Genomic DNA, 15593 nt, shown 5'->3' on the forward strand with positions numbered 1-15593 from the left:
CCTTCATCCACCCCACAGAATAGCTCTGAAGAAAGGCAACTGGTTTCTCTCTTTATAACGTTATTCCCACTGCAAAGGACCATAATAGAATTAGAATCTTAAAAGGTGTTCAAAAAAAAAAAATACAAAACACTTCACAAAGTCACGTTGGCCTTTAAAAGCCAGCTAATGATGTGGCATGTCACATATGCTTTTTAAATTTTTTTCATCTCACATCACTCTCCTCATCTTCACATCTGCCACCCCACGCAAAAAAAAAAAAAAAAAAAAAAAAATTAAATAAAAATTAAATATAATCAGCACACAGCATATTTACCAAAATAAACATCCCGATGATTTTCTCACAATCTCACTATCTTCCTAATAAAGAGAAAATTTTCAAGAATAAAATTTTATTAAACTTCGAAACAGAGTTTACCAGAATAAACAAACATTTACCAAACAACTGAAACAAAAAAGTGCTCACTGAGACCACTGAAAATTCCATTCAGTAATACAATCACCCCCTAATGCCTTTTAAAAGTAAAGGTAGAGTAGGAATGACTCTAAGATCTGGTCCTTCCTTTATGAAACCCTTACCACATTTGGCGTTCTTAATAGTTCACACCCTTCATCCCATGTGTGTCTGGTATTTCACAGAAAGCTTCTTTGCTGCGAGCATTTTTGCCACATAACTAATTGGCCATAGGTCAGTTTTGCCATAAAAAATAAAATAACTGGTTGACAATTTGTTTTGATATGTACAATATAAAGATCATGACACATGATGATGATTTGTCCCAAGAATTGGCTCCGTATTTTGAAACACACTACACTGGAGGTGAAAGAGGCCAAGGGCCTTGAAGGCACAGCATGAACCCATGTTTCCTGTAGAACTTTCGAACATTTATCCATGAACAAATGACAGTATGCCAGAAACAATGAATGGTGTGGAAGGCTCTCACAAAAACTCAGGCGCAAATATGCATCCTAGTACCTAGTATTCGACACCTGATGCCTATCTTAACGAAGGAAGAAATTTTAGCAAAAAGAAGAAAAGTGCGATGCTGAACAAGAGACAAATCAACAAGCAAAAAAAAAAAGTACAAAATACTGTGAACGGAAGACTTGGAAGAGAAGTGCTTAAGTATAACCTACAAAATAGTATCCGTTAATTGCGCAGTATTGCTGTGAATCTACACGCATTTTAAATGTGTCCAAATATTTTGGATTTCTCAGCAAAGTCTTTAATTTTGTTATTCTCATGTTTCATTATATCCTTTTTAATGTCCCCCGTTTATTTTTTGTTACTGTATCTTTTATGGCAGAATTGCCTTACAACCAGCTTGTTATCTGGTAAAAGCATTTGCAACAACAGAAGCACTTGTGGCAAAAGGTGTCTGTGGCAAATACTTACGGCAAAAACCTAGAACCCACCCCTGTGGTTACTTAACTCACATGCATAGTTGAGTTAGACTTCTAAAATGTTTTCCTCCTCACATTCTTGAAAATCCCTCCCATTTTTGGAAAACCTAGAGTCAAAACCAGCTTTTAGCTGAGCTCTTGACCTCAGCAGTAGCTTCTGCAGACCAGCTTCAGGCTCCCATCTCCCAGCAGAACTGGAATGCACCAGAGCCAGGCGGGGAGACCATGCTCCTGCTTGCATCCCAGGGCCTGGCATATAAAAAACCAAAGTAAGGAAAACATGGTGAGGAAGACTCTTGCATATCCTACTCCTGATCAGTTGCTTCCAGAATTGTACTTTATGACTTAATGAACAATCAGATGTCTCTTGGTAAAAGGGCCATCTCTGCTCTTAAACAATCCCTCCCATAGACTTTCACAGTAAAGTATCACTCAGAAGAGCTGGAGAATTGGAGCTAGGGTCATCTAATTTATTTTACACAAGGTTTGTGATTACCTGATTACCCTTCAATCCTGGAGTACCATGAAGGTATGTGTGGTGTGCTTAGCCAGATATATGCCATGCATGCAGACATATGCATGATGAATTTTTCTTTGCTTTTTTATTATATAATTAGGCTTTCTCCCATCTCTTCATTTAAGACGTTAAAGCCTATGTTTTAGAAAGTTTTCCTTACTATGCTATTCATCACAGCACTACACTTCTTAAAATTTTGTACTAAATTGTTGAGGCTATTACGAAGAAGCATGGTTCTAGAAGAGTTCTGTGTCTCAAATTGAAGAGATAGTACTTATAGAAAAAAAAGGCAAAAAGTAATCCAAATGATTGAAAAGTCTGGTTAGATGGGTTCCAACTAATTAAAGCTTTATAATCATGTAACTGTGTTTTACTCTCGTTTCTTCCAAGTGGTTGCAGGACAGGGATACTTTTTGCCAAAAGTTTTTGAGCTTTTGTTTTGGTTTTTTTGTTGTTGTTTTTAAGACTATTTGGAAGAGATACTTAAGTTTTCCCTTAATTTTTTATTTATACTGCTTTTGTTTAAATATAAGCTTAACTCTTCAAACTATAATTGGGAGAAAGTTGCTTGAGATACTGTAATTTTGATCCATCAGACCTTTGAGGAAAAGTTCATTTTTAATCCTGTAGGAATCTCATTTCAAATTAATTTGAGAGTTCTGCTGATGGCCCGGGTTCTGGTTTTGGAGGGGAGGAGACTTTCAGTTGAGTGCTAAGAGTTGGTGATTGTAAATCAGAACAAGCTCTCACATCCTTTCTCAGACCAATGGTGGTTGTTATTTCGTAACTTGTTATTCCAGCTGTGGAGACTTCATTGAGATGTTACAAGTTATTATCTTTCAAGTGTAGGTTTTAAGATTTAATGATGTTTTTCTTCAAGACAGATCATAAGCATGTTTTCCACTGAGATTTTAAAGGAGAAGTATTGTCACTGCCCCACTTTGAAATAACAGATTTTGGATCTTCTAAATCTGACTTTTAAAGTAGGTACAGCAACTAAAATTAGTTTGAAATTATGAAAATTCGATAGCTTTACCCCCCCTCCCCCAAAAAAAGAGGTAACTTTTGTGATGACACATCTGAGTCACAACTATCCAGGTGCATTTCTACTGAAAAACAGAATAGAACGGAGAAAGGCTTTGTATCAGTCATCTTCCTGCTTGTTAACGACTCTAAAAAATGTGTGCTAATAGGTGACATGACTACAAAGAGGTTTTAAAAATTTTAGAATCTCAGTTATAGTTAGTTGACCTTCCCTTGTCCTTCACTAGTGTTTGACCATATGACAAATAGCAATAGTTGAGTAATGACCTTTACTATGTCTGGGACTGTGCTTGGTATTAAGATGCATGAAGTAGAAGGTGAGGGTCCGATCCTGCCCTGAAGGAGCTGACAAGCTAGTGGGGAACATGCTCACCTAATTAGCTAACTGTAACACAGGTATCACAGCTTCCATGTCAATAATATAAACATGACATATAAGTAACAAGTCGTGTGTTGCCTTTTTAAAACACATAGGTAAAGTTTCTGATTAAATTTTCCAGCAAGAATTAAAATTATTAAGTTGCAGACTTTTACCTATCTCAACTTGCAAGAGGATAGTCAACCACGGATACAGTGGTTAGACATGAAATTGAGTTTCATCTGCCTGAAGTTACTAAGGTGGAGATCAGACTTTGCAAGCTTGGCTTGTTAGTACCATGCCAAAAGCAACAGAGAGAGCTGGCCTAGAACAGAAAGGAACGTAGGACCAGGGCCAAAATTAGTTCATTTTTAAGCTTTTTATTAACATAGGTCAAACAACAAACTCCATTGATTATATCCTACTTGTGTCACAGTCTGGTTTCACCACACCCGGCCCTGCCAGTGGTCTCAGCATAAAAGGGTCTCAAAGGCCAGAAAGGATAATGTACCAGGGATGTGTTATTTAATGTACATTAGGCATGGGGTGCTGCCCCAGACCCCTAGAGCCCAGCCATATCTTGGAATGCTTTCTCCCCATAATACATGAGAGCCCTTCTATGGGGAATACAAAGAGAAACTCTAAGTACCTCTGGATGGAATTATTCACCAATGCCACTGGAATCTAAAGTTCTACAATAAGAGGGATTTGGTTTTATTTACTACTCTATCGCTAGCACCTCAAACGGTGCCTGGCACATGTGAATAAATATGTATACAGTGATTGGGTGAGTGATTACCACACTATGAATCTCACAAAATCTTCATGCATTTCTTTTAACTAATGAAATAAAAAGGATTTAGGATGGTTTGCCAGACCCTGCCATGTTATACTAGTTTGCTAAAATGTACACAGACAGGAGGTTTCAGCCCAAACAGGCTGTCCTTTGTCTTTATACTGTGTCCAGACTCCAGTTTCCCTCTGGTTTTTGTTAGAAAAATATCAAAGTATGTGTTTCCATGTGTGTGCACATTGGAGGGTTGGCACAGAGCTCTGTGTATCCCAAAGAAGGGAGAACTTAACTGTACTTCCCAATAAAGTGTCTTCTTTCTGATTTCTCTAATAAGTATTTAACATGAGAATAAGAATTTAAAATATTTGTATTTCCCTCTATGTAAGGATTTTCTACGAAATATTCCAGGAAGTATTTTTTCATCAGATCTCTATGATCACTGGGTCTGTATAATGGATCAAGGAAATGATGAAGAGAAAATAAATGCAGTTCAAAGGTAATTATTTCTAATTTGGTCATTTCTCAAAAATACTTTTTTAAAAACATATTTTATAAGCTTGTCTGTTATAATAATGACTATCAAAGTCATATCCACGGGAACTAGTTTAAAAATAGATTTATTCTAGCTACTGTCATTGTTATTATTTTTTTTCCTGATCTTATTAACATGGAATACTTGACCATTGTATACCTTCTGTATATCTGAATCTGATAGGACCTGAAATGTGACCAATAGCTAATACAGTAGACCCAATCTACAGTTTATGATCTTAGTTTTGGTAAATATTTAACTAACCAGACAATTCCTTATGTACTTCATTTAGCAACTGAATTCATATAGAGAATATTCCTTCCCCTCAAGGAACTCACCGTCTAGTTACTAGACTGTGATAAAACCAAGAATTACAATGTAGTAATGTCAGTGCTATGAAAGAGATATACCAAGAAGGGTATGTGGAAATACTTCAGAGGGACAGTTAACTTGTTGAAAAGTGTCAGTCTGATCACAAAGAGTGCATTGTCTGTATTCATGCGAAGGGAAGTTGCTGGCAGGACTCACCACCCTCATTCCTGAATATTTCCTGCATTATAAGAGAATAGGAAAGAAGAGTCCATTAACAAAAAATAATACTTCCAGTTCTGTGAAAACCCAAGAATCCCAATATCATTTATTTGCCTGTGCTTGTTTAGTGCAGTTTTTTTCTTGAGCAGCTTTCAAATACAGATCATTATCTACATGCTGATATTGATAGACATCTTTTATCAGTAGAAGAACATAGTATGACTGTTGAAGACACCAGAATCAAAGCCTTGCAACAGAATTCTGTCTCAGCTCCCATTAAGGTCTGGTGGAAACCTGTCAGAGGTAGTGAACCTCAGATTCTGTATTTTGCTGCTCATTGTCTCATTGTTTGTATTCTACAAACTGTTAAAAGGATGATTTTTTAAAGAGGGTAGACCATACAAATACAAAATGAACATGTGAAAGATTTTATTTAAAAACATTATTTAATAAGAGAACTAGTAAAATATCACTGCCAATTCAAAGGAGATTTCAAACTACCACAACTTACATAGTTAAAGCACAAATGCCGAAATGAATTTACAAATAGGTGCAAAACTGGCTTTTACTACTGGAGCATGGGGGGAGATGTGCAAATAAACCATTTATCTCTCCACCAGATAGATTTTTCAAGTCTATAGACAAGTGTTAAGTGCGCTGCTGTCAGTAATCTAAAGTTTACAGAGTTGTAAAATAACTTGAAGGTTTAGGGCCCCTATAGAATCAGATACCCTACAGCAGGGGGCCCCCACCCCTGGGCCACAGACCGTACGGTCAGTGGCCTATTAGGAACTAGGCCGCATAGCAGGAGGTGAGCGGTGGTGAGAGAGCAAAGCTTCATCTGCCACTCCCCATCGCTCCCCTTACAGCCTGAACCATCCCCCTCTCTGCCTCCATGCCCCCAATCCGTGGAAAAATTGTCTTCCGTGAAACCGGTCCCCGGTGCCAGAAAGGTTGGGGACCACTGCCCAGAGTACAATAGAAAGTGCCTTACTTTCCATTGAATACATTCAGTAATCTTTTGGTCCATTTCAATATCTTTCATAATTTGTCCCTACAAAACTGTGCTCATTGTCAGTCCATAGTGCTGAATAAACACCTCTCTGCTGTTTATGCAACAGTAGTCAGATTACCCGATTTTCTCCCCAGGTTACAGATTCTTGTTAGAAAGAAGCAACAACCATGACTATCAACATATATGTTTCCTGTATGGTAGTAAAAATCATTTTCAGTGAATGATCATTTAAAATTCCTTATCAATTCCAAGATAGAAACAGTAGGAAAAATATTATGATAAGTTTGACTTACATGTGAAAGTGATACCAGTGAGATAGGGAGAGGTGGGACACAATTGGCCTTGGAAGCGGGTGGAGCAGAGCATAAGCTCTCAGCGGACCTGGGAGTCTTTGTAGCTGATGTTTGGGTTTTTACCAAGAGACAGAATCCTTATATTGCTACTTGGAAATAAAGCAATATATTAAATATAACTGTTTAATTTCATCAGAAAGCTTTCGGGGGGTTTTGGTTGAGAATATTCTGGAATGTTACAGAATTTGCAAGAGACACAAGTACCAGTTTCAGGTAAATATTTCAGGCAGAATTTTTTTCTGAACCATTTTTCTGCATTGTTTTACATTTTCATTGGATTTTGAAGACAGTGTACAAAATAAATAAATAGTCTCCAGTGCTCGCTTTCTCTCCTCTGTACAGGCAGTCCTCACTTTGCGTGTACCATGTTAATGGACATCCCTGTATATCTGAACTGTGACAAGCGAGGGCTGCCTGTCTATGCAAGTTTTCTATAAAATGTTCGCTTGAAGAGTGCACTTTTCTGTCTTTAGGCTATTAGACCAGCTTCCAAGAGCCAATGTTATTCTCCTGAGGTATCTTTTTGGGGTATTACACAACATTGAGCAGCATTCCCCGTCCAATCAGATGACTGCATTTAACTTAGCAGTATGCATCGCTCCAAGCATTCTTTGGCCTCCTACTTCCTCCAGCCCAGAACTAGAAAACGAATTTACAAAAAAGGTAATGAAGTTTTTCATTTTCATGCTCTGGTGGACCAAGTCCTCATTTTGAACCTAAAATTCAGGGTATTAATTCTGAAAGATGTTTTCTTAAATAACGTAAGTACGTATCCTTATAAATTTGAGTTCATTGGGTGTTTTATCCTATCCTGGTAAACTATAGACAGGTGATTTCTTAAGCAAAAAAGTGACAGCCGTTGAATTACTTCTCTTTTCTTTTTAAGGAGGGAAAACAACTATGACTGACATAAACCATAGGGTGATAAGAAAGTAGCTGATATGATTTGAAAAAGAAATAAGGACTTTGGAATCTGACACGTTAGGGTTGAATTCTCAGCCCTACCACTTGCCAGATGTACAATCTTGGACAAAATTACTTACGTAGATCCGCAGTTTCCTCATCTGAAAAATGGAGGTGTTGATAATACCTAGCTCATACAGTAGTTACTTGAAATCACACTCCCGTAGTGCCTGGTGGTTAGTCCAGGGGTTGGGGTATTGGTTCCCCTTGCTGCCAACATTCTGCCTGCTCCTTTGCCTCAGCTTTTGGGGCAAGAAAACTGTGTAAAGGTTCCAGTATATCTCATGGAGGCACAAAGCTCCCTAGTAAAGTCTTACCTCTTCCCCAGACACCTTCAGTTAGGGAGCCTAAGGGAAGGAAATGCATAGGAAGAGACTAGTCAGGAAAAATGCAGGTTTTCTCTCCAGCTCTCTCTCTCCTTCACGATAAATCCACAGAGGATACCTACCCACTTCCCACGCTTATGACACCTGCCTTTTACGTAAGAAATATATTTTATAAGTCTTCATCTAATGATGCTTCATGAATTTTAATGATAAGATATATTACTTCACCCCAAATGCCCTATAGAGAATATTTAAAATCACTCTAATTTTAAAGTCAGAACTATTGGTATAAAAATGTTAGCACTAAGCCAAGGCTACAAATAATAACTATAGTCCACTGATTAAAATTAATTTCCATACTCAAGCTACTCTTGAAAGTGTCATAGTTTTTTTAAATTTTTTATGTATCTTTATTGGAGTATAATTGCTTTACAATGTTATGTTAGTTTCTGCTGTACAACAAAGTGAAGCAGCTGAATGTGTACATATATTCCCATATCCCCTCCCTCTTGAGCCTCCCTCCCAACCTCCCTATCCCACTGAGTTGTCACAAAGCACCGAGCTGATCTTCCTGTGCTAGAAAGTATCATAGTTTTGTAGGGGAAACTGCATTGTATGCTTTTAAAGCAGACATGAGTTTTTCTCAGGATTCTTTTGCATTTTTTTGTTAGAATCAGGATTCATATATGAAATGTGACCTATAGACATGCTATATGAGAAGTAGCAGTTCATTTTTGTCCCTTTTTTGTACAGGTTTCTCTGCTTATACAATTTCTGATTGAAAATTGCTGTCAGATATTTGGAGAGGAAATCACTTCCCTCTTGGGAGAAGTTTCAGTGAGATGTGATGCTGGAGAGAATGCCTCAGGTATTGTGAATAATTGGATTGTTTTTTTGTGGGAAACAGACATCTTTCTGTGAAGATCAGCTGGGACAATGGTTATCCTGGAGCCCACAGCAGCTCAGGTGAAGGGGGCCTCTCAAGTGCGTCAGTGGGTCTAGGACTTCTGCTCCTTCCTTAGAATGCCTGCTGATAGGTCAGGGTATGTTAACACTGTGGTAGGGTTAAGACGTGTATAAGGGAGGGCCCCAAACTCCAAGAAGTTGTTAGTGGCAGTGTTATATGGTATGATGTTTTTAAGCTTTGTTTAGATAAAACTTTACAAGGAACCCCAATATGTATAAGACAACTGCTGTGGTTGAAACTGGAGTAGAAGGCCCAGAGGCAGTAGAGGCAGCCCTGATTTTTTCCTCCTCATCTTCCTCTTAGAGGTCTCTAAGACTTCTCAGAATTCTAGTGCACTACAAAACACTTTAAAAACAATTAGCATCAAGGAACAAGGCCAGGGTATATGGGGGTAAAGACATTCAATGTTCCAGACTATGAATTCCTGTACCACCAATTACTAGTTATGTTATCTTTGGCCAATTATTCTGTACCACTGAACATCAATATCTTCATCTGTAAATGTGGATAACCATAATATCTAACTGTTATGGTTGTAGTAAAGATTAAATAAACGGATAGTAAAAACCTTTGTCAAAGAGAAATTGATAGGGTTAGTAAATGGTGTCTGTGAGACCAGAGTTAATTATGTATACCCACCAGCTAACCCATTTAAGAGACAGAGTCTCCTTCAGAACCTGGATCTATCTGCCGTTAATGCCGTTATAGCTTTAACCATTTCTTGGTATCTCCTCATTCCTTTGAGGAAATCTTAAGTAAAGCCCATTTCTTTAGAAACTGAGGTGAATCTAGTATACCCCAACAGTTTACTTTTAATTCTGCACTTACAACTGGGAAGATTTGAAAGATCCTTTCTTTCTCTAGAGTAGGAATTTGAACAGTCTACATGAAAACAGGATTAAACTAAACATCATCGTAGTTGGGGTTTTTAAATTATTTTTAGGGCAGCATACATACGTGGTAAGTAAAAATGTTAATCCTGGTTCCCTTTTTCGACAGATGTCTCTTGCTTCCAACTGAATGACTCCTCCTATGACAGCTTGGAAAATGAGCTGAATGAGGATGTCGACGCCCCGTGTAGTGACTTGGTAAAGAAGCTTGGTCAGGGTAGCAGAAGCATGGACTCTGTGTTAACCCTCAGCGACTATGACATCGACCAGCCTGAGGTGGAAGGCCTTTTAACCCTGAGCGACTTTGACTTAGACCGTTCTAAAGATGAAGACATTCAAATGGAACAGCCTCCTGAACCCAAGCCAGTAAACATTGTGGTGTACGCAAAGGCCCCACTGCGGGATCATGCCAGGGCCCCCTCTGGCACGAGCACACCCAGCCACCTGTCCACAAGTGCAGCAGATGCTCCACAGAGCCTGCGGCGACACCGGCGCTGCTCGGAGCCTAGCATCGACTGTCTAGATTCAAAGCTTTCCTACCTCAGGGAGTTCTATCAGAAAAAGCTACGCAAGTCCAGCTGTGATGCAATTCTCTCAAAAAAAGATGAGAGCCATCTGAATCAGAATCAACCCCCCCAGGAAGGGCGTAAGACATGTTTTAAAAAGAGTTTAGTCACAGGCACCGATATCAAGAAAAATGCCACTAATAAAAATGTTAAGAAGAAAAGCTTGTCTGATAATGAAGGAAATCATGTAAAACTTTTTCCTAAATCCAAGCCAGTAGCCATTTCCGTGGCATCTTACAGTCACATGTCCTCCTGTGATCATCCTGGGAACCAGCCCTTTGATAGAGACCCATCCGGATACTCCCCACCACACACAACAGATGCCCTCAAGAGTTCAAGGCGGCACCGGCGCTGCTCAGAGCCCAGCATGGATGACCAGCACTGCAAACTGACCTATCTCAGGGGGATTTATTCAAAGAAACAACATAAAGCCAGCTATGAAGCCAGCCTCTTGCATGGAGAGGAAGATTATCTCAAGCGGCACAAGTCTCTGCAAATGGAGGGGCAAAAGCTTATTAATCAGAGTTTGGTCATGGGGATAGAGGTGGGCAAGAGCAGTGCCACAAACCAAAACACTGAGAAGGTTTTACCCCCAAGATTAAACATTTGCTCAAGGACTAGCTATTCCAGCTTGTCCTCCCCAGGCACTTCTCCATCTGGCTCATCAGTGAGCTCCCAAGACAGTGCTTTTTCTCAGATTTCTGAACACTCTGTGTTTACACCCACCGAAACTTCCTCTCCAATAGATTGCACTTTTCAGCCTCAAAGAAAACAGGAAGAGCTTTCTTCTGACTTTAGCAGTTCCGGCCTTATTTCTGAAATTCCCGGTCCCTCGTCAGGGCAGGCCAGCAGCCGCCTGACTTATACAAAAAAGGACAGTATAGAGTGGCATTCACAAATGCATTCTGTAACTCTTCACCCCAGCACATGGTTGAGAAATGGTGTAGCCAGTTTGAAAAACTGGTCCCTCAAAAAGAAGGCAAGGGCACCCAGACTGGAGGAAGATAAAATAGGTTCTCTAAAAGGACCCGCGGAGCCTCCTCCACATGCTTCTGGTGTTCCAGAAGCCAGTGCACTGCAAGAAAGACAGAAGGACATGCCCCGAAGGGCAGCTGAAAGACTTGGAACTGTGCAAACAGCCCGCTGGTATAGTTCTTACCCCAGCCAGGATTCAGAGAAACTCTGTAGCTCTCCATTCAGAGAGCTAGCGGAAGACAGACTGGGGCTTTGTATGAAGTCGCCCGAGGAAGGAGAGAATAGTGAGCAGTGTTCTCCTGGTCCTCTGCCTCGTGGAAGATCCTCAGCCAGCTCTCTGACTGTGGATAATGTATCCAGCCCAGAGTCAGGGCCTACAGTGGTTTGTGATACTGAGGACAGACAGTTGACCAAAGACATTTAACCACAATAAGAATCTGATGTCTACAAGAACAGAAACTGGGCTAATAATGATATAAAGATGATAATTATGATGACCCCTTCGTATAAAATACCTGGGATGGGTAGCATAAGGATAATCATTGCTAATACTTAGGACAACAAAAGAATTCTCTTTACTGAGACTATTGGGCAAAAATTTAGACTGAAAAATTTTGTCACCTAAGTGGGAGGCTTTTCTTTATTTGAGCATGGTTTGATCCTCTCATGCATTTTAAGAACTACGAGCAGAGGGCTAGAGGAAGCATCTTCTGTAGAGGAAACATGCTGTGTATGATGAGATTAGTATCCTGAGAAAGCCAGGATGTCAGAAGTGAAGAATAGAAACTGTGGAGAGAGAGGGAGGAGTGCAGAGAAGCCACCCACATTCCATGGAATGTCTTTAATAAGTAGGCAGGAAAGATGCCACTAGTCAAAGCAGAAGAAGGAAAGCATGTGTGATTATAAAGGAAATTATGTGAAACTTTTCCCCAGTCCAAACCAGTGGCTGTTTCTGTGACATCTTATGCTGTCACAGCATCATTTCAGGAATCAGCCCATTGATGCAGCTAGAGAGGAAGAAAACTAGAGTGATTCAAAAGCCGTGAGTGCCATGATATAATAGTTGGTTTTTTTGGTTTTGTTTTTTGGGTTTTTTTGGTTTTGTTCCATTAGTGCTTCATTGCTCCGCAGAGGTTCCAGGACACAGAGCTATGAGGAGAATGAAGGAAATGGTTGCTCATTTCAGTGTCCTTTCAAGGCCCGAGTGAGGAACACTCTCGAGAAATGCGTTTTCTCCTATTATAAGGTGACCTTCTAACTGCGCTCGCCCTCTTAGTGTAGAGGAGAAGACTGGTACAGCAGCCCTTTCTCTGTTACACAGTTGCCGTTGCCAGCATGTGATCAAAGCATGGCTCTGCTTTGCTGCAGTGTTTTCCTGCTCCTTGCCTCTTAGATTAGTCAGCCAGAAAAGATTACTGATAAATCAACCCTTTTTGTATTGTCATTTGGCGGTTGAAAGAACAGTTTTGAGGTTGGCAGGTTATAAAGCGTCACAGAATAGAGGAGCCATAAGAGTGACTGTCAGGCCTTCTTTCAGACAGTCACTGACTTTGGGTTTTCTTACCTTCAGAAGTTCTTACATATTTTTTGTCCCGAATGATTCATGGTTTATACTCCATTGGTTTATTTCATATCCATGGACATTTCTCCGCTCTCTTGCCTTAAAGGTCATACCAGTATATCTCCTGGGTTATTTCCATGGATTATTGGGTCTTGCCAGATGGTGTGAAGGGATAGAATCAGAAATGGATGTGCATCTTCCTTCATTTTAAATACTTTATTATAAGAAGTTGCTTAGAGCCTATTTGGTCTCTTTAGTTCAATATCAAATGGACCTTCCTCCCACAGACTTGCTTATTCCAAATTATTTTTTTCAGCCACCCAGAAATTTTCCTGTCCAAATGTTCTTTCACTGTTGTCCTAAAGGTTGCATTTTTCAGTTATAGAAAAAAAATAATGTTTTCTGTAAGGTAGAATTCCTTTCAGTGTTAGCTATAGGTGCTACCTACCTCTAGGGGACATGGCCCTGTTTGTCCTAAGCATTATAATTAACTTTTAGAACTCTCTCCAAAGAGCTCCTTTATGACACTGGCCATCTCAGTCACAGATGTGAAATAGATTTTACCTTCTAACTAACCACTCCTATATTTAGACTCCTGAGTGTCCATGTACATCTTTTGTGGTGTAATATATAAAGGCAACAGGGATTCCCCTCACCCTTAGGGCATACTACTGCAGAACCACAAGATGTGAATGAAGCTCTTACAGCTTGGAGTGTCTTTCCAGAAGAAGTTGCTTCTCTACTTAACAAAATAATAGTTCTGTCCTTTTTTCTTTCATATCGGTAGATAGGGAATCATCCGCTCAGTTTGAAGCATAGAAGAAAATAGATGTTGAGGTTCTTCAATAACCATTCCTACTCTCTGTGTTCCCTTAGATACTCCTTAACATTTAATGTGAATAGTTAATATTGCTGTAAAGTATTATATTGTATGATTTGAAGACAGACTACATGTCATTTTATTATACTCTGTCAATCTATAATATATTAGACCAATGCTTTATCTAAAATGCTTTGAGTTTGTATAATATATCTTGATAAATTTTACTACCATGTTATGTAATAAATGTGTATTTTTGTACTTGCAGAAACTGCTGCTAAATTTTAAAGTTGTTTGGTTTTAAAGGCACTGATAATGGATATGTATGAAGTCCATGCTGTCTATTAAATAAAACACCATTCTTCAGAGTTAACAGTCCCACCAGAGCAATATTGCCCTTTGTAGACTTTTTAGCTAATGAGCCTAATTTCTGCTTAACATTAGAAATTTCATAAAATGTAGCTAATGTTGAACTGGAACTTTGAGCTTTTAGTCATAGGCCATCGTCATTTTCTCTAGAAAAAGCAGGATTTTTTCTTTTGTATTTTTCTAATCTTACTGTTTACCAAACAAGCTATGCTTTAGACACAAAGTCCTCATTTTTCTTAGGTGTTATATTTACACTCTGCTCCTAGAATCAGATACATATTGAGTCTGTATTCTCATGTCAAAGAATCATCAACTCAGTTTAATTGATTGTATGAGATTTTCTTGTCTAAATTTGAACCATTCTGACCAGAGTGTCCAGTTGACTCCAGACACGTCCAGACATCCCAAGATGTCTGGATTCAGATACTGTAAAACATCAGTACTTATGAAGTCATATAAACTTATTAAATATTCTTGTTTCCCATGACTGCCTTCTATTCATCTTTGCCTTCTCAAAGTTCATGCAAGTTCACTCTATGTAAGCTTAAGTACCATTTCAAAAAAAACAATACTACCTTAGTCCAGAAAAATATAATTTGTTCTCAGCAGTAAAGATCTAAATGTTAAAGAGATACAAAGATGATTTTTGCTTTTACAGAAGGGGGTTAATCTACTAAAAATATTGGATTCAATAAATTATCTCACTTTGTGTTTTTCTACTTTACATGGCATGGTATTGAATTGAAAGGATCTAATGTATCCTTGAACCAGTGGCATATTTTGTTTGTTGAAAAGAAACTAAGAATATTATGTATCTTAATCCAAATTATGGTAGTAAGTGTTTAACTGGTCTTTTCCTACCTGGTCATGTTTTAATGACTTGAGAGGAAGTCTTTGCAAACTGTTTATTTCAATACAAAGGAAAAACTGAACAATAAAGCTGGGTAAAATGTTAACTTTTTTAATATCTAGTCTGGTTACAAGGATATCTCATAAACTAAGTTACCTGCTGAAAGGAAGAGTACTCTTGAGTTCTATGCTTTCTACCCCAAATATGAGTCTAATCTGTTCCTGAGCCACCTGTGAGTATAAATCCTTCATTTGTATTGTTTTAAAAGAAGGGGACTTTGTAAACGTCAGTTCTGTATAATGTCAGATCTGTATAATGTCAAGTAAAATTGGCAGAAAGGCTCTGGGGTGTAATTTGGAAAATTTTGTTTCTTAGTCCCAAAGAATTATGCACAGAGTGGTAGTAGATGTATATTGTTTCTTAATTTGTACAGTGTGTGTTCTCATTGTGTAGTGTTAAGAGTCCACATGCATTTGTAGATAGTTCAAAGTATTCTTCTAACCTATTTAATTTGTTAAGGCAGAGTAAATATGTTTTCTGGAGTTTGATTTTACATGACAATGAAAGATGCAGGTTTGGGGGACATTTAAGATTTAAATTGATTTAGTTGTTTTCATTCATTTGATATGATTTTTAGATTACAGTAACTTGGAATTAAATTTAGAACTTCTTGCAGCCTCTTGATCTGCTATGAGGAGTGAATAAATTAGCTTAAAACCTGTACTTGTGAGGTAGGCCCATCACTCTGAGCAAGTAAAA

General features: G+C 38.6%; 1 protein-coding gene across 7 annotated transcripts in view; it reads left to right on the top strand.

Moving 5' to 3' along the window:
* The window catches only part of ARHGAP20 (Rho GTPase activating protein 20), a 172648-nt gene extending 158182 nt beyond the window's left edge, over positions 1 to 14466 (top strand). For all 7 annotated transcript variants that reach the window (XM_057748498.1, XM_057748499.1, XM_057748503.1 and 4 more), the window contains 4 exons: positions 4503 to 4612; positions 7021 to 7210; positions 8590 to 8704; positions 9803 to 14466. In XM_057748498.1, the coding sequence (XP_057604481.1) occupies positions 4503 to 4612; positions 7021 to 7210; positions 8590 to 8704; positions 9803 to 11658 (2271 nt within the window). In that variant the 3' untranslated portion in view covers positions 11659 to 14466. The remainder of the gene's footprint in view (positions 1 to 4502; positions 4613 to 7020; positions 7211 to 8589; positions 8705 to 9802) is intronic.
* Positions 14467 to 15593: the final 1127 nt, after the last annotated feature.

The sequence above is a fragment of the Hippopotamus amphibius genome, chromosome 9 (assembly GCF_030028045.1).
Source record: "Hippopotamus amphibius kiboko isolate mHipAmp2 chromosome 9, mHipAmp2.hap2, whole genome shotgun sequence".
NCBI classification, from domain to species: domain Eukaryota; kingdom Metazoa; phylum Chordata; class Mammalia; order Artiodactyla; family Hippopotamidae; genus Hippopotamus; species Hippopotamus amphibius.